The sequence below is a fragment of the Oncorhynchus gorbuscha genome, linkage group LG17 (genome assembly GCF_021184085.1).
Source record: "Oncorhynchus gorbuscha isolate QuinsamMale2020 ecotype Even-year linkage group LG17, OgorEven_v1.0, whole genome shotgun sequence".
Classification (NCBI taxonomy): domain Eukaryota; kingdom Metazoa; phylum Chordata; class Actinopteri; order Salmoniformes; family Salmonidae; genus Oncorhynchus; species Oncorhynchus gorbuscha.
This window is the reverse complement of record NC_060189.1, coordinates 17,090,857-17,116,090: the sequence shown is the minus strand read 5'-3', so window position 1 is coordinate 17,116,090 and position 25,234 is coordinate 17,090,857. Positions and strand designations below refer to the sequence as shown.

The 25,234-nt window shown below is 45.9% G+C and overlaps 1 protein-coding gene across 1 annotated transcript in view; it reads left to right on the top strand.

Moving 5' to 3' along the window:
* Nucleotides 1–12,854, top strand: part of LOC124001192 (peroxidasin-like) — a 90,658-nt gene extending 77,804 nt beyond the window's left edge. Inside the window, 4 exon segments of the mRNA XM_046307801.1 lie at nucleotides 5,363–5,480; nucleotides 5,627–5,759; nucleotides 7,544–7,657; nucleotides 10,580–12,854. Of these exon segments, the coding sequence (XP_046163757.1) occupies nucleotides 5,363–5,480; nucleotides 5,627–5,759; nucleotides 7,544–7,657; nucleotides 10,580–10,753 (539 nt within the window). The 3' untranslated portion in view covers nucleotides 10,754–12,854.
* Nucleotides 12,855–25,234: the final 12,380 nt, after the last annotated feature.

Sequence of the window (25,234 nt, the reverse complement as noted above, 5' to 3'; positions counted from 1 at the left end):
AGTCCCAGAAAGAGGGCCAATTATCTACAAATTCTATCTTTTGGGAGGGGCAGAAAACAGTTTTCAACCAGCGATTGAGTTGTGAGACTGCTGTAGAGCTCATCACTCCCCCTAACTGGGAGGGGGCCAGAGACAATTACTTGATGCCGACACATCTTTCTAGCTGATTTACACGCTGAAGCTATGTTGCGCTTGGTGACCTCTGACTGTTTCATCCTAACATCGTTGGAGCCGACGTGGATAACAATATCTCTATACTCTACACTCGCCAGTTTTAGCTTTAGCCAGCACCATCTTCAGATTAGCCTTAATGTCGGTAGCCCTGCCCCCTGGTAAACAGTGTATGACCGCTGGATTATTAGTTTTAAGTCTAATACTGCGGGTAATGGAGTCGCCAATGACTATGGTTTTCAATTTGTCAGAGCTAATGGTGGGGAGCTTCGGCGTCTCAGACCCTGTAACGGGAGGAGTAGAGACAAGAGAAGGCTCGGCCTCAGACTCCGACTCGCTGCTTAATGGGGAAAACCGGTTGAAAGTTTCTGTCGGCTGAGCGACACCGGTTGAGCATTCCTACAGCATTTCCCTCCAGAAACCGTGAGAAAGTTGTCCGGCTGCGGGGACCGTGCGAGGGGATTTATACTAACGTTACTATATGTACTTACTGGTGGCACAGACGCTGTTTCATCCTTTCCTACACTGAAATTACCCTTGCCTAACGATTGTGTCTGAAGCTGCAATTAGAAGGCATCATGTTAATGTTACTACTTAGCTTCGGCTGTTGGAGGTCCTGACGAACCATGTCCAGATAAAGCGTCCAAAGTGAAAAAGTTGAATGAAAAAAAGTTGAGTGAGGGGAAAAAATATAAAAACATTAACAGTAATTAAAAAGTTTTTAAATTTAAGTTTTAAGTTTTTTGTTTGCTGTTTGGGGTTTTAGGCTGGGTTTCTGTACAGCACTTTGAGATATCAGCTGATGTACGAAGGGCTATATAAATAAATTTGATTTGATTTGATTTGATTTGATTTAAAAAGTTGTCAGGTAGCAAAGTAAGGTTGGCAACAAAACTCACAGCAACACGTAAACAAGTCTGCAAGTTGTGAAAAGTAGTGATCTGTGGGAATGGGGAGTCTCTGGGATTTGTTGTGTTGATGCTGTTTACATGTTGTGGAGTGTATATATGGTCCAATACTCTTGAGTCAACTTCCTCTTCTTCTTCATCAGAATGGAATAATTTGAGGATTTACTGCTTCAAATATATTTTTTAAGATACCCAGACTGTTGGTACTGTTGGTACACAGGGTTATAGATGGTTACGCAGGGTTAATATTTGGATGCTTATTTCTGTGGAATGTGATGTGGGAAGAAACAGGACAAGAGAGGCTCTACATTTGATTACGAGACACCTGACTAGGCTTTGGGTAATAATTGGTCAGTGCCCCACAGTGTTTGAGACTGCATTTACAAAAGCTTTGTGCATTTGTCTCACACTGCTATCTGTATGACTGCTGTCATTTGCCTGCATGTGAAAACAACAAACCCAGATAAGATAGGACAGAGATTAAATAATACAAATGTCTTCAGGCGTTGTCTCATCACAGTGAAAAGGGCCATTGACTAGCTAGATTGGATCCCCAGTTGTGGCTGTATAGGTTAGAGTGTGGGTATAATTGGAATTGATTAGTGGGTCAAGAATGAACCTTTGATCAACATTACAATAAATGCCATGGGTTATTTTTCAGATTTTGGTAGTGTGTTTGTCTTGAGAGATATATGTAATCAGCTACCTGCTCTACTGTTCCCTACTACCTTCTGACCCCAGCCTCCTGGTACGACCCTCTGACCCAGCCTCTTGGCACTACCCTCTGACCCCAGCTTCCTGTTACTACCCTCTGACCCCAGCCTCCTGATACTAGCCTCTGACCCCAGCCTCTTGGTACTAGCCTCTGACCCCAGCCTCTTGGTAATACCCTCTGACCCCAGCTTCCTGGTACTACCCTCTGACCCCAGTCTCCTGATACTAGCCTCTGAACCAAGCCTCCTGGTGCTACCCTCTGAGCCCAGACTCCTAGTACTACCCTCTGACTTCAGACTCCTGGTACTACCCTCTGACCCCAGGCTCCTGGTACTACCCTATGACCCCAGGCTCCTGGTACTACCTTCTGACCCCAGCCTCCTGGTAATACCCTCTGACCCCAGGCTCCTGGTACTACCCTCTGACCCCAGGCTCCTGGTACTACCCTCTGACCACAGCCTCCTGGTACTACCCTCTGACCCCAGGCTCCTGGTACTACCCTCTGACCACAGCCTCCTGGTACTACCCTCTGACCCCAGGCTCCTGGTACTACCCTCTGTCCCCAGGCTCCTGGTACTACCCTCTGACCACAGCCTCCTGGTACTACCCTCTGACCCCAGCCTCTTGGTACTAGCCTCTGACCCCAGACTCCTGGTACTACCCTCTGACCACAGCCTCCTGGTACTACCCTCTGACCCCAGGCTCCTGGTACTACCCTCTGACCCCAGACTCCTGGTACTACCCTCTGACCCCAGACTCCTGGTTCATGACCAGGCTTTTTAAGACATTACCATGTGATTGTAAGAGTTACATATTATATTGAGAGTTAGCACTGATGTTGTACATTCCATCCCAGGGTTCCATTGACTAACCCAGCAGTACATGACTGCGATGACAGTAGGTATGAGTATGAGGGCTTTCAGTGGGGGTTTGTCTCGCCCCATCTACTAAAATATATTATTTGGTTAGCATGTCGTCACATGTGCAAGCAGCGCAACCAATTCACCAATTTATTGAATTACTTGGGACACTTCTCTTCAGCCAAATCATAGGCTAGTAGATATGCTATTGGAAATTGTTGGAAAGTTGGAATTGGTATCTGGGGGTGCAGGAGAGGTTTTGGTTTTTGGAGAGCAGCTGAATTTTCCCTCCAACAAACCCCTGAGTGGATGACTCTGAGCCACTTATTCTGGGTGGCTGGGTGAGAATACAGGGCTTCTGTGAGCAGCTATTACACATATTAAGCTATTTACTCCCTACTGTGAGACACACTAATCACAATGCACTGTTCCATTGGATCCTTTGAATGTTTTAGATGATGTCATGATGTACACTGAGTAGGCATTCAGGGACTTTTAAGTTAAACGAGTTTGTATTCAGGTGGGGGGTGTACTCACCCTACTTTCACCCCACTCTCCCTCCACCCTCAACTGTTGCCTCATGCTTGTGACATTAATATTGGTAATTTGGTTATTCATCAAGTAAAATTAAATATAGTGAAATATAAGTGAAGTATGTTTTATTCAAAATCAGCCGTGGACAACGGCCAACTAGTTTCACTAGGCCTTGCTATGAGCTCAGATAGTGTCCCTTGAGAACATAATGATTTTGGGATTACATTTACGTCTGTGGTCTCTTATCCTTAGATGATTGTTTTCCTTTTTTCTCTTAGGCTCTGACCCTGAGTTCACTCAACCTTCACAAATGAACATGGGAAAAGCTAATAAAAAAGTGAATATCCTGTCAGTGGAGAGGGTCAGATGGGGAGAGAGTCAGAGGAGAAGAGGGTCAGACATGGAGAGGGTCAGAGGAGAAGAGGGTCATACATGGAGAGGGTGAGAGTAGAAGAGGTCAGAGGTGGAGAGGGTCAGAGAAGAGGGTCAGACATGGAGTGGGTCAGAGGAGAAGAGGGTCAGACGTGGAGAGGGTCAGAGGAGAAGAGGGTCGGACATGGAGAGGGTCAGATAAGAGGGTCAGACGTGTAGAGGGTCAGAGGAGAAGAGGGTCAGATGTGGAAAGGGTCAGAGAAGAAGAGGGTCAGAGGAGAAGAGGGGCAGACGTGGAGAGGGTCAGAGTAGAAGAGGGTCAGAGGTGGAGAGGGTCAGAGAAGGGGGGGCAGAGGTGGAGAGATTCAGACTTGGAGAGGGTCACAAGAGAAGAGGGTCAGTGGAGAAGCGAGTCAGAGGTGGAGAGGGTCAGATGTGGAGAGGGTCAGAAGAGGGTCAGAGTAGAAGAGGTCAGAGGTGGAGAGGGTCAGAGTAGGGGGGGCAGAGGTGGAGAGATTCAGACTTGGAGAGGGTCAGACATAGAGAGGGTCAGACATATGGAGGGTCACAGGTGTAGAGGGTCAGATGTGGAGAGGGTCAGACTTGGAAAGGGTCAGAGTAGAAGAGGGTCAGACATGGAGAGGATCAGAGGAGAAGCGGATAGAATTATGCTCTGGTTTCTCTCTGTGTGTGTGTGTGTGTGTGTGTGTGTGTGTGTGTGTGTGTGTGTGTGTGTGTGTGTGTGTGTGTGTGTGTGTGTGTGTGTGTGTGTGTGTGTGTGTGTGTGTGTGTGTGTGTGTGTGTGTGTGTGTGACAAGACAAACTGTAGACAGTGTGTGTGTGCGCGAGTGTGTGTGTCTTTCTCTTCATGCATGTGAGTGAGGGAGAGTTTTGTTTTTGATGAATAAGTATTTTATAGCTGAGGTTTTTTTTCATGTTATATGTGTTTTATAGCTCTTGTTTATCATCACCCCAACCTGAGAATCTCCCACAGTGTATGTTACAGCCCACATAATTACAGGACCTCAATTACAGGGTCTCTCTGTGTAACTGGTTTCTGTCAGGGGGTTTATTGCTCCTCTATTATAAGGAGGGTGTGAGCATCTTGGGGGCAAAGTAGATGGTGTTGGCTTAGAAAAGGATTATTGACAACATGTAAATAATATTTTGTCTCCAAATGTATTGAAAACATAAATGCATTTTCACAGTAAGCACTTGTTGTCTCTCAAATACATTGCTGTAGTTGTTAGCTAGCTGGTACATGTTTGCCAATTTATCATAGATGTGTTATAAGTCAAAACACCTCAAAACAAGACAAGGTATCAAAAACAAGATAGAACGAGCTGAAACAAACCACCTACGATACCCCACATGGCAGCATCTGGTCATTGTGGCTAGCTATCTGACCATTCAGAATCACAACACAGGGCCTTCTACCCTTGCAATGCATGTTCATCATTTTCATGACGTTGCCAGGGAAACCGTCTATATGGTGTGTGGGTGTGTGGGAGGCTGGCGTCTTGGTAGCCCTGCTCTTAGATAAACTCTTTGAAGTGTGTTGAAAGGGGACCTGAAGATGAAGTGGTGTATGTTCAGGGCAGATCCCCACCTACCACCACACTGTACTAAGGTGTGAGTGAGAGACTGTCAGCAGAGCTCCAGCAGTACTCACCAGCATCACTGGTCACGTCACAGATAAGACTGCACAGGGCATGGGCCCAGAGCTTTAATTCATTCATCTTTATGTAATCTGAGTTTCCTGATTTGCCCCATTGTTTAAGTTGTGATTTGTTGTACCCCCAGACTGCAGAACCAAGGGTCAGTTCAATGCCCTGTCCTACCACTTCAGAGGGCGCAGGTCAGTGGACCAGAGCTCTGCAGAGGAGAAGCCTGCCGCCAACAGCATACAGAGGAACAGCAGGTACCTCCGGCTACATTAAGTTCCTTGAATGTGATAACCATTCTGCGTCATAGCTAACGACTGTGGTGACTACAAGTATTATAACTCACAAAGTTATGCTATAAAACATAAGATTGTATTTTGGGATGTGTTTTCTTATATTTCAGCCCAGGTGAAGGCACTCCTGAAAATCTTGTGAATGTCTCTCTCACCTGGCAACAAAGCATTGAGCCCTCGCTGAATGACTTCCAAGACTTTGTGGTGGACATGCAGAAGACTATCACAGGTTTACGGAAGCAGGTGAGAACAGTCATATACCACATAAGGCTAGATCTGCTGGGTTTGTTCATTAAGAAGTGTTACCCCAGTCCCATTCCGTCTGCTCATCACACATTGATATAGTGATTTGAGTGCTTCATTACATCCTTCCTCTACACTGCAAGCCCAGGCATATTCAGCTCAGCCTCTTACACTTAAAACCTATGCAGAACATTGTAGAATCCAGACACTATTAGCCGGTATTGTATGTGCCCAGATTGAACAGGATATGCTGCCTGATGGTATAGGATTTTTAGCATGTAGCACACTGGGGTGGGATAAAGGAGAGCTAACTGTGCTGTAGGCAAACAGGCTAACATGGTTTTGAATAAAGTGGAACTTACAGCGTTTTAACTACTTTGGCAGATATGAAACAAACAGATAATCAAAATATCAGTAAAATAATATATACTCAGTTAATGCAAAAAAATATACTTTATAAGAGATTTTAAAAATGCTTCATTTTTTACTCCAAATTCCATTGTTGGCCGAATAGAGGGATGCAGTTCGATGCATGATTAAAATAATTCACCAATACGTTTCTTGGTAGTTCCTGCTTTCAGGTTATAAATTACAGCTGGCCTGGTACATTGTTCGCTTCCTCTACCCACTCAGGAGGGAAAGACACCTGTTCATGGTTGCTGGATCAATAGGACTGTAAAGTTCCTAGATGTAAGTGGACTCACGTGGTATTTACGTATTCGCAGAAATCCATTCAGGTGTATTTTGTGACTTTTGGCAAATGTGTTCTATTGGTCTAAAGTCACGCTGTTGCTACTGTCTGTAAACACACAGTCCAGTTCAAAGTGAATGATGGCCGACCCGTGTGGCAAATTACTTATTTGCATATCAGCTCTTATTGGCTAAGGCGCACCGGTCTGTGTAGAGTTGTACACAAACGTACACATTTTTATTATGCCTTGATCACACCTAGAGCGTCGTTGCGCTGTGGAACACCAGAAGTCCATTCATTTCCAATGGAACTCTGCATTTGCCTTGCAGCATTGCGTTACAGGGGCAGTTGTTGTGGGTTCTGTGTGGTGCATACATTGGGTGTATCAAACGTATGCATCAAATCGTATGCGTAGGCGGTTTGACAGAAATGATAGCAGAAGGTGAATGTTGAACTTTTGTTGCACACATATCCAGATGATGCTGCGTACCATTTTACACAACGACGCTGTAGGTTTGGTCGAGACGATGCGTTTTATTTACTGCAGTGTCTATTCATTGTCCAAACACACACACTGTCGCTTTCCCACTATATACGTATGTATTGCTATAGAATTTTCACAAATGCGTTACTGTATGTCATTCCCAAATATTCTATGAAAGTGTGAAAATGACCATATCTAAGCATCAGAAAATGGCGTCATATTTTTTCCTGGGGGTTTATATGAACAGATTTTTATAAGATTTCATGTTGCTAAAACACTGTCAGTTCCACTTTAAGTTTTAAGTGGTACAGATGATTTAAATAGACTGGGCCCTGTTCCCTGCCCTTGGCCCCTCTGTGTGCTGCCTGGGTCTTTGAAGGGGGGGTATTTATTGTAAGTGGATGGTTAAATAAAACTGCTCCGGGTCTAGCTTGTTCACGTGACTCGCATTACAGGAAAGACGTTGGGCTGTGGGTGTGGGTGTGTGTGTGTACGGGCTGGGGGGGTTGCTCTGGGCTTTAGTTTTGTGTGTTGCTCTGGGCTTTAGTTAGCAGAGGGGGTGCTACCTCCTTTCCTTAGCCTCCATTAACCCCTCCTGTCTGTCTGCAGATTAAAAGACTTGAAGCTCGTCTGAGTAAGACAGACTGCACTGATGCGGAGGGTCGTGAGCGATCGGACGGAGAAAGGTGGAATAAGGATCCGTGCTCCACATGCGAGTGCAGAGTATGTACTCCCCCCCCCCGCTCCACACACATGCGAGTGCAGAGTATGTACCCCCCGCTCCACACACATGCGAGTGCAGAGTATGTACCCCCCCCGCTCCACACACATGCGAGTGCAGAGTATGTACCCCCCGCTCCACACACATGCGAGTGCAGAGTATGTACCCCCGCTCCACACACATGCGAGTGCAGAGTATGTACCCCCGCTCCACACACATGCGAGTGCAGAGTATGTACCCCCCCGCTCCACACACATGCATACACTCCCCTACGTATTTATTTGGATAGTGAAGCTGTAACTTTTAATTTGGCTCTATACTCCAGCATTTTAGATTTGAGATCCAAAATGTTTCATATGAAGCGAAAGTGCAGAAAGGGTTTTTTAATACAGTATCTGTTTAACCATTTAGAAATGAAATCACTTCATATATCTTGTCCCACCATTTGAAAGTGTGATAAGTATTTGGACAAATTCACTTATACATGTACAGTTGAAGTCGGAAGTTTACATACACTTAGGTTGGAGTCATTAAAACTAGTTTTTCAACCACTCCACAAATTTCTTGTTAACAAACTATAGTTTTGGCAAGTTGGTTAGGACATCTACTTTGTGCATGACATAAGTCATTTTCCCCACAATTGTTTACAGACAGATTATTTCACAATTCCAGTGGGTCAAAAGTTTACAAACACTAAGTTGACTGTGCCTTTAAACAGCTTGGAAAAATTCCAGAAAAGGATGTCATGGCTTTAGAAGCTTCTGATAGGCTAATTGACATAATTTGAGTTAATTAGAAGTGTACCTGTGGATGTATTTCAAGGCCTAACTTCAAACTCTTTGCTTGACTGAAAATCATAAGAAATCAGCCAAGTACTCAGAAACAAAATTGTAGACCTACACAAGTCTGGTTTATCCTTGGGAGCAATTTCCAAATGCCTGATGGTGTCACGTTCATCTGTACAAACAATAGTACACAAGTATAAACACCATGGGACCACGCAGCCGTCATACCGCTCAGGAAGGAGACGGATTCTGTCTCCCAGAGATGAACATACTTTGGTGCGAAAAGTGCAAATCAATCCCAGAACAACAGCAAAGGATCTTTTGAAGATGCTGGAAGAAACAGGTACAAAAGTATCTATATCCACAGTAAAACGAGTCCTATATCGACATAACCTGAAAGGCCGCTCAGCAAGGAAGAAGCCACTGCTCCAAAACCACCATAAAAAAGCCAGACTACGGTTTGCAACTGCACATGGGGACAAAGATCTTCTTTTTGGAGAAATGTCCTCTGACCTGATGAAACAAAAATTAGAACTGTTTGGCCATAATGACCATTGTTATGTTTGGAGGGAAAAGGGGGAGGCTTTGGGGTGGCAGCATCATGTTGTGGGGGTGCTTTGCTGCAGGAGGGACTGATGCACTTCACAAAATAGATGGCATCATTAGGTAGGAAAATTATGTGGATATATTGAAGCAACATCTCAAGACATCAGTCAGGAAGTTAAAGCATGGTCGCAAATGGGTCTTCCAAATGGACAATGACCCCAAGCATACTTCCAAAGTTGTAAAATGGCTTAAGGACAACAAAGTTAAGGTATTGGAATGGCCATCACAAAGCCCTGACCTCAACCCTATACAAAATGTGTGGGCTGAACTGAAAAAGCGTGTGCAAGCAAGGAGGCCTACAAACCTGACTCAGTTACACCAGCTCTGTCATGAGGAATGGGCCAAAATTCACCCAACTTATTGTGGAAATCTTGTGGAAGGCTACCTGAAACGTTTGACCCAAGTTAAACAATTTAAAGGCAATGCTACCAAATACTAATTGAGTGTATGTAAACTTCTGACCCACTGGGATTGTGATGAAAGAATAAAAGCTGAAAAAAATCTCTCTCTACTATTATTCTGACATTTCACATTCATAAAATAAAGTTTTACTAGGATTAAATGTCAGGAATTGTGAAAAACTGACTTTAAATGTATTTGGCTAAGGTGTATGTAAACTTCCGACTTCAACTGTATGTGTATTAAAGTAGTCAAAAGTTAAGGATTTGGTCCCATATTCCTAGCACACAATGACTACATGAAGCTTGTGCCTCTACTAACTTGATGTACATGTCCATACAGATCACACACACATGTACAGACCACACACAGACTTGCACAACCACAGTCTATTCACCACCGTCTCCTCAACACACACACAGTGCAAAGTGTACAGTATATTCACTTCTCACATTCACACCCAGCTTATCAGGCCTGTTTGCCATTAGCGGGCTCTTTCCACACCTTTCCACACTGCCTGGAGGCAGGCGAGATGATCAGATTAACAGAGCCATTGGCATGCCATCACTACTCCACTCAGCACCATGCCAGTGCCAGGATCCATCTGTCCTGTCCCATTCTTCCCTGTTCTGGCGCCATGGCCAGCATTACACCCTTGTACTAGTTGACAGTACTAACTCCCTGGCATCGCATTACCAACATGCTGGCGACACAGTACCAACCTGCTGGCACCGTAGTACTAACATCCTGTCACCGCAGTATTAATTTCCTGGCACTGCAGTACTAACCTCCTGCACAGCAGTACCAACCCCCTGGCACCGCATTACCAACCTGCTGGCACCGCAGTACCAACCTCCTGGCAACGCAGTACCAACCTCCTGGCAACGCAGTACCAACCTCCTGGCAACGCAGTACCAACCCCCTGGCAACGCAGACCCATGTACAGTGTGTCACTTTTCAGCTTGACTGATTCTTTTCACCTCTTTATCTTCATGAATCTCCACTCTCAATTTTCCAACTGCTGGCAGAGAGTAAGGTTTCTCATGCCAAACCTGACGACCCCCCCCCCTCTCTCTTTCTGTCTTTCTTTCTTTCCCTCCCTCTCTTTCCTCCCCACTCCCTCCCACCCTCCAGGATGCCCAGGTGACGTGCTTCATGGAGTCGTGTCCTCCGCCGGTGGAGTGCCAGGAGCCTGTGAAGCTGAAAGGATTGTGCTGCCCCGTGTGTCTCAACCAAGGAGAGGGAGCAGCCAGTAACAGCCAGACCCAGACAGGGGGTCAGGCGCTGGGTAGCCCTCATCACGTATAACCCTCAGGGTCCCCGTGCCCTAGTGTCTGACACACACACATACACACACAGAAGGAGAGACCCTGACGGTGCGCTTACCTAACAGCCACCTGCACCCAATTGCCTCGTTTTTTAAATCGTTTTTAGAAAAATCATAATTTGTATTATTTTGTTATTTTGATTGTCATGTCCCCATGGCCAACGAACTGCCTGAGGCTTGGTTTCAAATCCACTGGCAACAGGAGAGCAATCACTATGGATCTGCTTCCTTCTGGAAGGATGAATGGATGGATGAATATTTGGATGGATGGACAGATGGAAAACCCCCCTTCCTCACTCAGGGGCCTCCCATACAGGGCCTCAGATAGAGGTCTCTGATCTGAAGTGTTACCTCACCACTGCATTTGAAGGCCCCACAAAGTGGCTGAAACAAATTTGTCGTGAAAAGAGGTGGAAATGGCACTGCAGCCATTAGATCGACCATGGGTCGGCCATGTTGTCTCAAAACGCTTTCTCAGGTTAGAGATGCCGAAAAAACTGGTGCTAATTTTCCCCTTTGTCTTAACGATTTAGTCACTAAATACAACCCTTCAAAGTATTATTATTATTATTTTTTACAATATGCAAAGCAACAAATATACACTCATTATGTGCCTTTTGTTCTTTAAAAAAAATCACATTTGAGACATTTTATGTACTAAATTACTTCTGCTTTTCAAAATGTTTATGGTGCTTTATATCATATTATGAATATGTATTTTCCCTTTTGTATCACCTGCTAACATATGAAGATAATGTGAAGCCCTACCAAAACCTTTTACAATTCAAATATGTCTACTGATTTTTACCTTATCACATCTGTCTTCAATGGCAACTGTTGGTGAACTAAAAAACATCTGGTATTTAGATATGTTATCTCCTCTCCTCAAGGCAATGTCAAACTTTTACAAACTTGAGGGGTGTTGGTTGGAGTTGGGGCTTGGGGTTGGGTTGGAAGGGGAGATGTTCCTATTTGGCTCAACCACTCTTTACTAGAAGGCATAATATATTTTTTCAACGTTTTCAGTGTCTACTGCTAACCTACCACAGCAGTACTCTGTCCTACCCCTAGTGTCCCGTCTACCCCTCTCTCCAGCATTAGCCCATACTCACACATAGACATTAAAGGACTGCAGCCATACCTCCCTAACTATCTCGTGCTCTCATAACCGAACCCACAGCTTCTCAGCTCCAGTTTACTGAAGGACACTCACTCACATGCATTCCTTTCCTCCTTCCCAAGCACTCAGCCCATATGATGTAACTATTCTCCTCTGTGTGCTGGAGAGTTGTGTGTGTGTGACCAATCACCAGGTCTCTGTAGTTTTAATGCAGGTGAGAAACCTTGCCTGGCTCTCATCTCTTAGGTTCCTAGGAGACGATGGATATGGAGGTGAGGTGACATCATTTGGCCGGGTGTGTGAAGCGTAGACGTCTACCTCTCTGAACCCCATTCCTCTCTAATGCAGGCCAGATGGGTGGGGAGGGTGGAATGGGAGATGGTGTCAATCAAATATCTGGTGCTGCTTTATTTTCTGGAGGCTCCCTACTGTTACAAATCAGCCAACAGAGTGTTTCCCATTGACGGACACACACACGCACACACACAAACACACACACACCCACACACACACACACACACACACACACACACACAGGCCCATTAATCAGATACAAGTATGTACAGTATGCTGTTGGGGTTTGGGGTTTCTCCAAGAATGTCAAGGCAATCATGTAGTTGTGGTGGAGCTCAATAGCAATTGGTATCATACCACATGGAATACATGCTGCATTATGGATTGTAGACCCTTCTTTTCTCCTCCCTCTACTTTCCTCTGCAGTACCTTGGCTTTTACTCCTGCTTCTGTGTGTGTGTGTGTGTGTGTGTGTGTGTGTGTGTGTGTGTGTGTGTGTGTGTGTGTGTGTGTGTGTGTGTGTGTGTGTGTGTGTGTGTGTGTGTGTGTGTGTGTGTGTGTGTGTGTGTGTGTGTGTGTGTGTGTGTGTGTGTGTGTGTGTGTCTGCATGTGTGTGTCTGCGTCTGTATATGCATGCAACCCCAGGTTTGGCTCCCATTGCACTGTGACCTCACTTCCTCTGCATCGCTGGTTGTCATGTCATCTTCAGCCATGTTGTAATGAGTACCTTTCGTCGTTTTTTACATTTTCATTCTAACCCTCATGTTACTGGTCTCCCCTTTGTTCCCCAAACCCCCCACTGTCACCAGAATGCACTGCTCTGCAAGACTGAACATGCTTTACCTACACTGTCCCAAAGTGAGTGGTCAAAGTGGATACCTATCTGACAATTGTATTGTAAGGTTGCCAAAGAATTGTTTGCACTGTAATGTATGCCTCTCAACAATAATAAAAAATAGGCCACATTTGAAATACAATCACCATGTTTGTTTCTGTTATTTCCCTGGTGGGTGCTGATACTCTCTGTAGATACGTTCCCAAACAGTGGCATTATGGGTAAACATGTACAATACTGCCTCGTGTAAAGAAGATTGATGATAGAGTTGCATGTCTTAAGGCCTGATCCAGTCTTTGCCCAATGCCATCCATCCTGTACTGTACTATGTAGCCATTCCTAGTCAGTTGTAATTAGGCTTTTAGACGTGAATGAAGAACACAAGAGTCATGTTTGATGAATACCTGTTGTAGTGGAAACCCTATCCCCTGTGTAACTACGGGAGATCTGTCTGTCTGTCTGTCTGTCTGTCTGTCTGTCTGTCTGTCTGTCTGTCTGTCTGTCTGTCTGTCTGTCTGTCTGTCTGTCTGTCTGTCTGTCTGTCTGTCTGTCTGTCTGTCTGTCTGTCTGTCTGTCTGTCTGTCTGTCTGTCTGTCTGTCTGTCTGTCTGTCTGTCTGTCTGTCTGTCTGTCAGTGTCTGTGTTGTGGCACTGTGGGGTTAAATATAACTATATTACTGGTTAGAGAATGGCTGTGTTTTTATTTCTCTCTAGTTAATTAGTCTCTAGAATTGTTATGGTTTGGGAACCACCAATGTCTTTGGTTACCTCATCTGGAGGGCCAATAGTTGTTCCTCATCATGTGACCTGACCAGGAAAAACTCCAGACCCTAGTTATAACCTGTAATAGTATAAGTTCTAGAGATGTTCCTTTGTCGGAGCTAACAATCCCTTTTGAAACCTGATGTAATTATAGATTTCATCACATCCTCATCATAGTTTGTCAATTGTTCTCTCTGCATTTGTCTGGTGCACAGATGTTCTGTTTTCATAACGTACCATGAGTGTTGTAAACAGACCAACAAGCATCAGAAAGCTCCTTTAACCAAACAGGAGGCAGCTGTTGTTTACTGAATGACTTCTCCTCCATTGATCATCAAACATTAGTAACATTGTCCATAGATCATCATCTTCCCATCGGTGCTCTTGAATGTTGTTATGATCTTTTCAACCAGTGTTCTCTGAAAAAGTACATTTATTTTGAAGTAGGATGTCTGATGCAATGATTTAGTTGGGCTTTTACAAAGCTATCCCAAACATTGTGTCCGGATTATGTCTTCAACAGTCTGTCACTGGATTACCTTCAACACCTAACCCCATTTGATCCTGAAACACTGGAACAAATAGTCCTACATTGGGACTACAATTACTTTATAATGAGAAAGTAATGAGTGAATGGAAAGTTATCTATGATGCTGAACCATAAGCTCGTCTTGACACAAAGCAGTCTGCATTGATGTCCACTCCTGTCTTTTCTCTGAGGCCTGTCTGAACCAGGTGGTCTCTTTTTCTGTCTGTCTCTGAATTTCTCTCTCTCTCTCCTTCTCCGATCATCCATCTATATCTCTCTCTCCTTCTCCGATCATCCATCTATATCTCTCTCTCCTTCTCCGATCATCCATCTATATCTCTCTCTCCATTCTTTATTCCTTCTGTCTATTATTGGTATCTTCTCAGAGGAGGTCCTGATCCTTGTCCTCCCTCCGGTGGAAGCTCCTCTCAAAGTCAGAGATATGGAGGGAATGAAACTGGAGGTGGACTTGAGGTTTCCAGTGGCGGGCCAGATAAAAGGCCTCCTCTTCCCAGGCAGGAAAAGCCATTATCGCCATGACAACATGGGACCAACCACTCCATAGCCATCCTCAGAAGTCCCACCAGTAGTGGTGCGTGGGTAAAATCAGTGGAGAAGCCAGGAAAAAAATGTGTTGTGATAATTGCGTTGTTTTCTCTATAACCTGTCAGTCCATATGCCTTTGCCACTGTGATGTATAGGCCTAAGGCAGAGACAATAAGAAGACACAGTGGCAGAATACATTCAACCACACCTGTGTTTCATCACAAAACCAGAGACGCTGAAGTTCAAAGTATATTTTCCGGTTTTGTCCACAACACAAAACATATTGCATGTAACAAAAAGTTACATGACCTACAGCATGGTCAAGCAAGTTAATGTTTCCAACATTTTTGGACTACTAAACAACTATTGATTTAGAACCATGGAGAGTTACCGCAAGTCACAACGAAAACCTCCACTAATTCCAGCATCATTTCAGCAAAATTGATTGTGAAAGTTTCAACATCATAAAATCACCTATGCTTACTCTAATACAGTGACAACTAAAAGATACGAAAAACAATTTAATCCAATCAACCTAAGATAAATATGATGTGGCTGATAATGGCAACGTTTTCTGTTTGTGTGTGTGCATGCGTTCATGCAAGTGGACTCACACTACACCAATGCCATCCTCCTCTCTTTCATGTTGCCGAAACAGTCTATGACACTGTCGTACTGTACACGCGTTTAGTTTTTGTTGTCCTAGGCTACCTGGCTAAAATGTTTGCTCGCTAGCCTAACTTCCTTTCATGGGCAACAATGAGCCAGCTAGTTAACATTAGCCTACTACATCTAGCTACATGTTGAACTTCCATCCTCTCAGGTAAGGGGCACAATGTATGGATTTATTGTTTGAATGGTCAGAATTGCCATTATAATCATTCGCCTGTACGGAGAATTAAGTAAAACCACAAGACCAAATCCCAATCTCCATCCAAGGCTAATTTAGGAAAGGGACCATTTTAGCTAGTTAGCTAGCCACCCGAGGACGACAACGCAATGAGAATAAACAATTCCGTTTTTTTCTGTCAATTACATTTGGCTTTTGATGTGATTGAGGTGAAGCCAAATCCAAACTGGCTTTCAATGACACAAAATTTTGGTGCGCCAGGACCGTTCACAGTTGAGTTCACTCAGTTTAGCTCAACGCAGATTCGCTATTATTTTATGTAATTTGTTTATCAAGGGAGGCCAAATGCTCACTGGCTTCGCTTGCATTCAATGCTACAGGTGGCAACAAATTCATACTCTTTTGACCAGACTGTCACGGCTAATGAAAGGAGCGGACCAAGGTACAGTGTGGTGAGCGTACATGTTCTTTAATTAAGAAAAGACACCGAACAAAACAATACACACTACAAAATAAAACCGTGAAGCTTAAGGCTAAGTGCCATAAAGAAAGTCACCTTCCCACAAACACAGGTGGGAAAAGGGTACCTTTTTGGTTCCCTGTGTATGGTTCCCAATCAGAGATAACGACAGACAGCTGTCCCTGATTGAGAACCATACCCGGCCTAAACATAGAGATAGAAAATCTTAGAAACACAAAACAAAGAAATGAACAACACAACTCACGCCCTGACCAAACAAAAATAGAGACATAAACGGGATCTCCAAGGTCAGGGCGTGACAGTACCCCCCCAAAGGTGCGGACTCCGGCCGCAAAACCTGAACCTATAGGGGGGTCTGGGTGGGCTTTTCTCCGCGGTGGCGGCTCTGGTGAGGGACGTAGACCCCGCTCTACCTCTGGCTTGGCCCACTTAGGTGGCGCCTCTAGAGTGGGGACCCTTGCCGCCGACCCCGGACTGGGTACCCTCGTAGCGGACCTCAGACTGGGCACCCTCGTAGCGGGCCCCGGACTGGGCACCCTCGTAGCGGGCCCCGGACTGGGCACCCTCGTAGCGGGCCCCGGACTGGGCACCCTCGTTGTGGGCCCCAGACTGGGCACCCTCGTTGTAGGCTTCCAGACTGGAAGGCACCCCTGGAGGCTCCGGACTGGAGGACAACACTGGAGGCTCCGGACTGGGTGCAGGCACGGGACTCACCAGGCTGGGGAGCCCTACTGGAGGCCTGGTTCATGGAGGAGGCACAGGATAGACCGGGCTGTGCGGGAGCACTGAATATCTGGTGCCTAGCCTTGGCACCACTCTTCCAGGCTGAATGCCCACTCTAGCCCGGCACCTCCAGAGCGCAGGCACAGGTCGAACCGGGCTGTGGGGGAGCATTGGAGCTCTGGTGCTTGGCACTTGTACCGCTCCTCTTAGCTGCATGCCTACTTTAGCCCTGCACGTGCAGGGAGCTGGAACAGGTCGCACTGGGTTCTCTTGGCAAACTGGGGAAATCGTGCCTAGAGTTGGCGCAGGACTCACCGGGCTGTGGAGGCGCACTGGAGGTCTGGAGCGCCAAGCTGGCACAAGACGTGTAGGGCTGGGGAGGTGCACAGGAGGCCTGATGTGTGGGGCTGGCACAGTCTTCACCAGACGGCTAGCACACACCTCAGGACGAGTATGGAGAGCTGACTCAGGTGACATCAACTCGAGGACACGCTCCGTAGGGCGAATGTCGTGCCTCATGCACCAACACAGCAGCTCTCTCTTAGCTCTCTCCTCCAATCTCCCCATTAACTCCTTCACTCTTTCCCTTCACTCCCTTCATTCACCTCGACTAGCTCTGGTTCCATCCTCGGCTCCGCCGTCTGCCCCGTGTGCCCCCTCCCCAATAATATTTGGGGGGCTTTCTCTCTTGGCCACACTGTTTGGTCCTTTGGTGGTGGGAAGTTGTGTCACGGCAGATGAAAGGAGCGGACCAAGGTGCAGCCTGTTGAGCCTACGTGTTCTTTAATTAAGAAAAGACGCCGAACAAAACAATACACACTACAAAACAAAACCGTGAAGCTTAAGGCTAAGTGCCATAAAGACAGTCACCTTCCCACAAACACAGGTGGGAAAAAGGGTACCTAAGTATGGTTCCCAATCAGAGACAACGACAGACAGCTGCCCGTGATTGAGAACCATTCCCGTCCAAAACATAAAGATAGAAAATCATAGAAACACAAAACATAGAAATGCCAAGGCGTGACACAGACAGCATCAGGCAGATGGACTACATATACAGAGACAGAGGGGCCTTGTTTTGCTCACTCAGATTCTTTCTACAGTGAGATACATTCAACCTCTTGTGAATTGAAGGAAAATTATGAAAGCAAGACGAAAGATAATTATTTATTATTTTGGGGGATGGGGGAGCCTGGCTTCCCTTTGCATGAATGGATACCAATAATAATATAATATAATAATAATAATATAATATAATAATAATATAATAATAATAATAATAATACCACTGGGTCCTCAGATAGGAGGCCCCCTAGAGGGCATGTTGGGGGGAGGGAATCCCCAGCATGTGGTCTCTCTCCCATATCACTTCATAGTTTACTCTTTCCGGTATCTCCCATAGTCCTAGACCCTGCACGCACTGAAGCCTCTCTCCTGGCCACTTAGCGCTGAGCTAAGCCCCAATGTTGACTTTGGGACAGGGTGAGGTTATGTAAGCGAGGAAGTGCTGTAGGTGTTCCAGGCCTTTCCCCAGACATAGCCAGATGGTGTGAAGCAGACAGACAGACCTACAGACAAACACAGGACATCTCCCATACCCTACACAGCCTGCAGCTGCACAACTCTGGCTCTCCACAGCCTCGACTCTACTTTCTTAATCAGGACCTGGAATTTAATTTGGAAGACTGAGTTTCTGTATTGCCTGACCAAGGTGGGAGTTTTCTTCCCACCCTCCCTCTCTCCCCAGGAACGTCAGTCTCATTCTCTATGCCAGGTGATGAAAGGGAGAAGAACTCTGGATCCTGCTGTTAGCTTCAAAGCACCAGGGCCTTTGATTGGTTGTTATCAAGCTGTAGCCTGTTACTTTTTTCCAAAATGGCACAAAACCCATTTTTAGTGTGTACTGTATGTACAGTAACTATGTTGGTTTAATGTTCTGAGGGAGAATGTCATTAGATCTGATTTGGCACAGAAAGCGGACTAGACGAGACTCGGGGGAGAGGAGCTCTTGTTAGCATTATATGGCAACATACATTCCTTTTTCCAGTTCAGGCCTTGATTACATTTCCAGATTTTTTGTCACTCCCAATGTCGGTTACAGTAATTAGATTTACGGCCGAAACTTGAACCCAGAGAGTGCTACATCTAACCCATTCCCCCTTCCTCCCTCAGGATTTTCAGCCCTATGCAAATGCCAACTTTCTTTCCGTAGTCTATTAATCCTAATTGCCTAAACAGAATATATCCTGTTAACCTAACTGCAAAAACAGGTCAGTTTTCGAGGACGGGGAGTGTTCTGACATTAGATACAATCTTCCACTGAGCGATTGAGCTGGGGCAGGGGTGGGGCTAGTGGTGGTGGGAGGAGGGAGGAGGGGGAGGGGGTAGGGGGGGCTAGTGGTGGTGGTGGGAGGAGGGAGAGGGGGAGGGATGGGTACATGAAGTAATTGTTGTCGTTAAAAACAAAGCTAATCTTGTCTGAGGAGTGACTGTGACTGACTTGCCCTGCATTCCTCCAACAGGGCTCAGACTGTGCCAGTAATAATCTCCTGCCTGCCTGCCAGGCAGAGCTCCTAATAAGCTTTCCTCTCCTAGGCCTGAAATTTCCCTAATAGGCCCAGCCGGAGAGGGAGAGGGAGAGAACCAATAAAAAAACAGAGAGACCAATCCCTTCTGCAGCAGCAGACGGGACAGGTCCGACTGCAGTACAACTTCTCATCCACAATCTGGAGGAATGTGAGATACTGGGTTGATAAAGGAGAATAGACTGTTTGTGGGAAATGTTGTGTTTTGAGGTGTGAGAATTGGAGAAAGGATGAGAGTGCCAAAGTGGTTTGGAAATGTCTCAGTTGTCTCAAACCTGTGTGATGCTTTTACAGTGGGAATTCAGTTGATATGTAAACACATTTCCCTTCACAGGCCAAGCCAGATCCCCTGTCAGGAGGATAGTGTTGTCTGTCGGGTTGTCAGGTATCAAACACTCAAAATAAAATGTATTACACAGTCTATTCTTTCTGTTGGTGTGCGCCAGTAGACCAGTAATGAAACTGGATCTTGTGTCACCAACCCCTGGCTGTCAAACTCACAATATCACAAGAGTCAATAAATATTGTATCTGATCCTCTCCCACTTGTTTTCTATGGCAACTCTCCTGTTGGCTTTCTCAGTTTGCTCTCATACTGATATGATAACAAAGGGCGAAGATCAGGCCAGAGATTAGCCGGTGTGTGTGTGTGTGCGTGCATCCCATTTTAAGATTGCTCCCAGGGATGGATTCTGCAGACTAGAAAAACACTTCTTCGGGAGATGACATCACTCCGAGGGTCAGTCGGGCTGATTTATGGTTGGCCAATGGTGCCTGGAAAAGGTAACACACACACACACTCACCGTATTTCAATTACACACTGCTCCAGGTTTTTCAGGCCGTTGGTCTTTGCCCTCATTCCTAATTAATGAGTTAAGTGCTACAGATGTAAAGTACTTAAGTAAAAATACTTTAAATTACTATAGTTATTATTAGTTATTTGGGGTATTTGTACTTTACTATTTACATTTTTGACAACTTTTACTTTTACTTCACTACATTCCTAAAGAAAATAATGTACTTGTTATACCATACATTTTGCCTGACACACAAAAGTATGTGTTACATTTTGAATGCTTAGCAGGACAGGAAGGTGGTCCTAAGGGTGACACATGTATCGAGAGAACATCCGATAGTACCAATAGTGTCCAAAGCTGTCATCAAGGCAAAGGGTGACCACTTTGAAGAATGTCAAATCTATTTTGATTTGATTCACACTTTTTTGGTTACTACATGATTCCATATGTGGTATTTCATAGTTTTGATGTCTTCACTATTATTGGAACCCTGAAATGAGTAGGTGAGTCCAAACTTTTGACTGGTACTGTACATATACAGTGCATTCGGGAAGTATTCAAAACCCTTACATAAGTATTCAGACCCTTTACTTAGAACATTGTTGAAGTGCCTTTGGCAGCGATTACAGCCTCGAGTTTCCTTGGGTATGACACTACAAGCTTGACACACCTGTATTTGAGGACTTTCTCCCATTCTTCTCTGCAGATCCTCTCAAGCTCTGTCAGGTTGGATGGGGAGCGTTGCTGCAGAGCTATTTTGAGGTCTGTTCAGAGATGTTCGATTGGGTTCAAGTCCGGGCTCTGGCTGTCGCTCCTGCGTTGTCTTGGCTGTGTGCTTAGGGTCGTTGTTCTGTTGGAAGGTGAACATTCACCCCAGTCAGGACTGAGCGCTCTGGAGTAGATTTTCATCAAGGATCTCTTTGGACTTTGCTCCGTTCCATCGATCTCGATTAGTCTCCCAGTCACTGCCGCTGAAAAATATCCCCACAGCATGATGCTGCCTCCTCCATGCTTCACCTTAGGATTGGTGCCAGGTTTCCTCCAGGTGTGACGCTTGGCATTCAGGCCAAAGATTTCAATCTTGGTTTCATCAAACCAGAGAATCTTGTTTGTCATGATCTGAGAATGCTTTAGGTATAGGTATTTATTATGGATCCACATGCCAAAGCAGCAGCTACTCTTCCTGGGGTCCAACAAAATTAAGGCAGTTTATACAATTTTAAAACTTTACAATACATTCACAGATTTCACAACACACTGTGTGCCCTCAGAACCTTAGTCCACCACTACCACATATCTACAGTACTAAATCCATGTGTATGTATAGTGCGTATGTTATTGTGTGTGTGCGTGTGCGTGTGTGTGTGTGTGTGTGTGTGTGCTCAAAGCGGGCTGTCATGACCCTTTTACTGAGGAGTGGCTTCCGTCTGATTGGTGGAGTGCTGCAGAGATGGTTGTCCTTCTGGAAGGTTCTCCAATCTCCACAGAGGAACTCAGGAGCTCTGTCAGAGTGACCATCAGGTTGTTGGTCACCTCCCTGACCAAGGCTCTTCTCCCTCGATTTCTCAGTTTGGCCTCCAGGAAGAGTCTTGGTGGTTCTAAACTTCTTCCATTTAAGAACGATGGAGGCCACTGTATTCTTGGGGAGCTTCAATGCTGCAGAAATGTTTTGGTACCCTTCCCCAGATCTGTGCCTCGACACAATCCTGTCTCGGAGCTGTACGGACAGTTCCTTCGACCTCGTGGCTTGGTTTTTGCTCTGACATGGACTGTCAACTGTGGGACTTTATAGACAGTTTTGTGAATTTACAAATCATGTCCAGTCAATTGAATTTACCACAGGTGGACTCCAATCAAGTTGCAGAAACATCTGAAGGATAATCAATGGAACACGATGCACCTGAGCTCAATTTCAAGTCTCATAGCAAAGAGCCTGAATACTTATGTAAATAAGGTATTTCTGTTATAAATATTGAATACATTTGCAAAAAATTCTACAAACCTGTTTTTCGCTTTGTCATTATTGTCATGTTTTGTCTTAGATTGTCTTGTCATTTTGCTTTTCCCTCTGTTCATTTTCCCCCTGCTGGTCTTTTTAGGTTCGTTCCCCTTTTTCTCTCTCCCTTCCTCTCTCTCTTCTCTCTATCGTACCGTTCCTGCTCCCAGCTGTTCCTATTCCCCTAATCAATCATTTAGTCTTCCCACACCTGTTCCCTATTCTTTTCCCTGATTAGAGTCCCTATTTCTCTCCTTGTTTTCCGTTCCTGCCCTGTCGGATCCTTGTCTATTGTTCACCGTGCTGTGTCTGTGTATCGCACTGTCGTGTCGTGTTTCCCTCAGATGCTGCGTGGAGAGCAGGTGTCTGAGTCTGCTAGGTTCAAGTGCCTTCCTGAGGCAACCTGCAGTTCTTGATCGAGTCTCCAGTCTGTTCTCGTCATTACGAGTGGAATTATGTCTTATGTTTGTAGAATTACTTTACTGGATTAAAGACTCTGTTTTCGCCAAGTCGCTTTTGGGTCCTCATTCACCTTTATGACAGAAGGATCCGACCAAAGAATGGACCCAGCGACTACAGACGTTCGTAACACTGCCGTCGAGATCCAAGGAGCCATGCTCGGCAGACACGAGCAGGAATTGTCTGCTGCTCGCCATGCCGTGGAGAACCTGGCCGCTCAGGTTTCCGACCTCTCTGGACAGTTCCAGAGTCTTCGTCTCGTGCCACCTGTTACTTCCTGTCCTGCCGAGCCTCCGGAACCTAGGGTTAATAACCCACCTTGCTACTCCGGGCAGCCCACGGAGTGCCGCTCCTTTCTCACTCAGTGTGATATTGTCTTCTCTCTCCAACCCAACACATACTCTAGCGAGAGAGCTCGGGTTGCTTACGTCATTTCACTCCTTACTGGCCGGGCTCGAGAGTGGGGCACAGCTATCTGGGAGGCAAGGGCTGATTGTTCAAACAATTACCAGAACTTTAAAGAGGAGATGATTCGGGTTTTTGACCGTTCAGTTTTTGGTAGGGAGGCTTCTAGGGCCCTGGCTTCCCTATGCCAAGGTGATCGATCCATAACGGATTATTCTATAGAGTTTCGCACTCTTGCTGCCTCTAGTGACTGGAACGAGCCGGCGCTGCTCGCTCGTTTTCTGGAGGGACTCCACGCAGTGGTCAAAGATGAGATTCTCTCTCGGGAGGTTCCTTCCAGTGTGGACTCTTTGATTGCTCTCGCCATCCGCATAGAACGACGGGTAGATCTTCGTCACCAAGCTCGTGGAAGAGAGCTCGCGTCAACGGTGTTTCCCTGCTCCGCATCGCAACCATCTCCCTCCTCTGGCTCAGAGACTGAGCCCATGCAGCTGGGAGGTATTCGCATCTCGACTAAGGAGAGGGAACGGAGGATCACCAACCGCCTGTGCCTCTATTGCGGATTTGATGGACATTTTGTCAATTCATGTCCAGTAAAAGGCCAGAGCTCATCCCTTCCTCCTCACCGGTCGTATGATTGTAGTATTGATCTCCTTCCGGGGACCACTCCTCCTCGGGGTAGACTATACTCTCTGTCGGCTCCCGAACGTAAGGCTCTCGAGGATTATTTATCTGTGTCTCTTGACGCCGGTACCATAGTGCCTTCTTCCTCTCCGGCCGGGGCGGGGGTTTTTTTTTGTTAAGAAAAAGGACGGTACTCTGCGCCCCTGCGTGGGATTATCGAGGGCTGAATGACATAACGGTTAAGAATCGTTATCCGCTTCCCCTTATGTCATCAGCCTTCGAGATTCTGCAGGGAGCCAGGTGCTTTACTAAGTTGGACCTTCGTAACGCTTACCATCTCGTGCGCATCAGAGAGGGGGACGAGTGGAAAACGGCGTTTAACACTCCGTTAGGGCATTTTGAGTACCGGGTTCTGCCGTTTGGTCTCGCCAATGCGCCAGCTGTTTTTCAGGCATTAGTTAATGATGTTCTGAGAGACATGCTGAACATCTTTGTTTTTGTCTATCTTGACGATATCCTGATTTTTTCACCGTCACTCGAGATTCATGTTCAGCACGTTCGACGTGTTCTACAGCGCCTTTTAGAGAATTGTCTCTACGTGAAGGCTGAGAAGTGCTCTTTTCATGTCTCCTCCGTTACTTTTCTCGGTTCCGTTATTTCCGCTGAAGGCATTCAGATGGATTCCGCTAAGGTCCAAGCTGTCAGTGATTGGCCCGTTCCAAGGTCACGTGTCGAGTTGCAGCGCTTTTTAGGTTTCGCTAATTTCTATCGGCGTTTCATTCGTAATTTCGGTCAAGTTGCTGCCCCTCTCACAGCTCTTACTTCTGTCAAGACGTGTTTTAAGTGGTCCGGTTCCGCCCAGGGAGCTTTTGATCTTCTAAAAGAACGTTTTACGTCCGCTCCTATCCTCGTTACTCCTGACGTCACTAGACAATTCATTGTCGAGGTTGACGCTTCAGAGGTAGGCGTGGGAGCCATTCTATCCCAGCGCTTCCAGTCTGACGATAAGGTTCATCCTTGCGCTTATTTTTCTCATCGCCTGTCGCCATCTGAACGCAACTATGATGTGGGTAACCGCGAACTGCTCGCCATCCGCTTAGCCCTAGGCGAATGGCGACAGTGGTTGGAGGGGGCGACCGTTCCTTTTGTCGTTTGGACAGACCATAAGAACCTTGAGTACATCCGTTCTGCCAAACGACTTAATGCCCGTCAAGCTCGTTGGGCGTTGTTTTTCGCTCGTTTCGAGTTTGTGATTTCTTACCGTCCGGGTAGCAAAAACACCAAGCCTGATGCCTTATCCCGTCTGTTTAGTTCTTCTGTGGCTTCTACTGATCCCGAGGGGATTCTTCCTTATGGGCGTGTTGTCGGGTTGACAGTCTGGGGAATTGAAAGACAGGTTAAGCAAGCACTCACGCACACTGCGTCGCGCGCGCTTGTCCTAGTAACCTCCTTTTCGT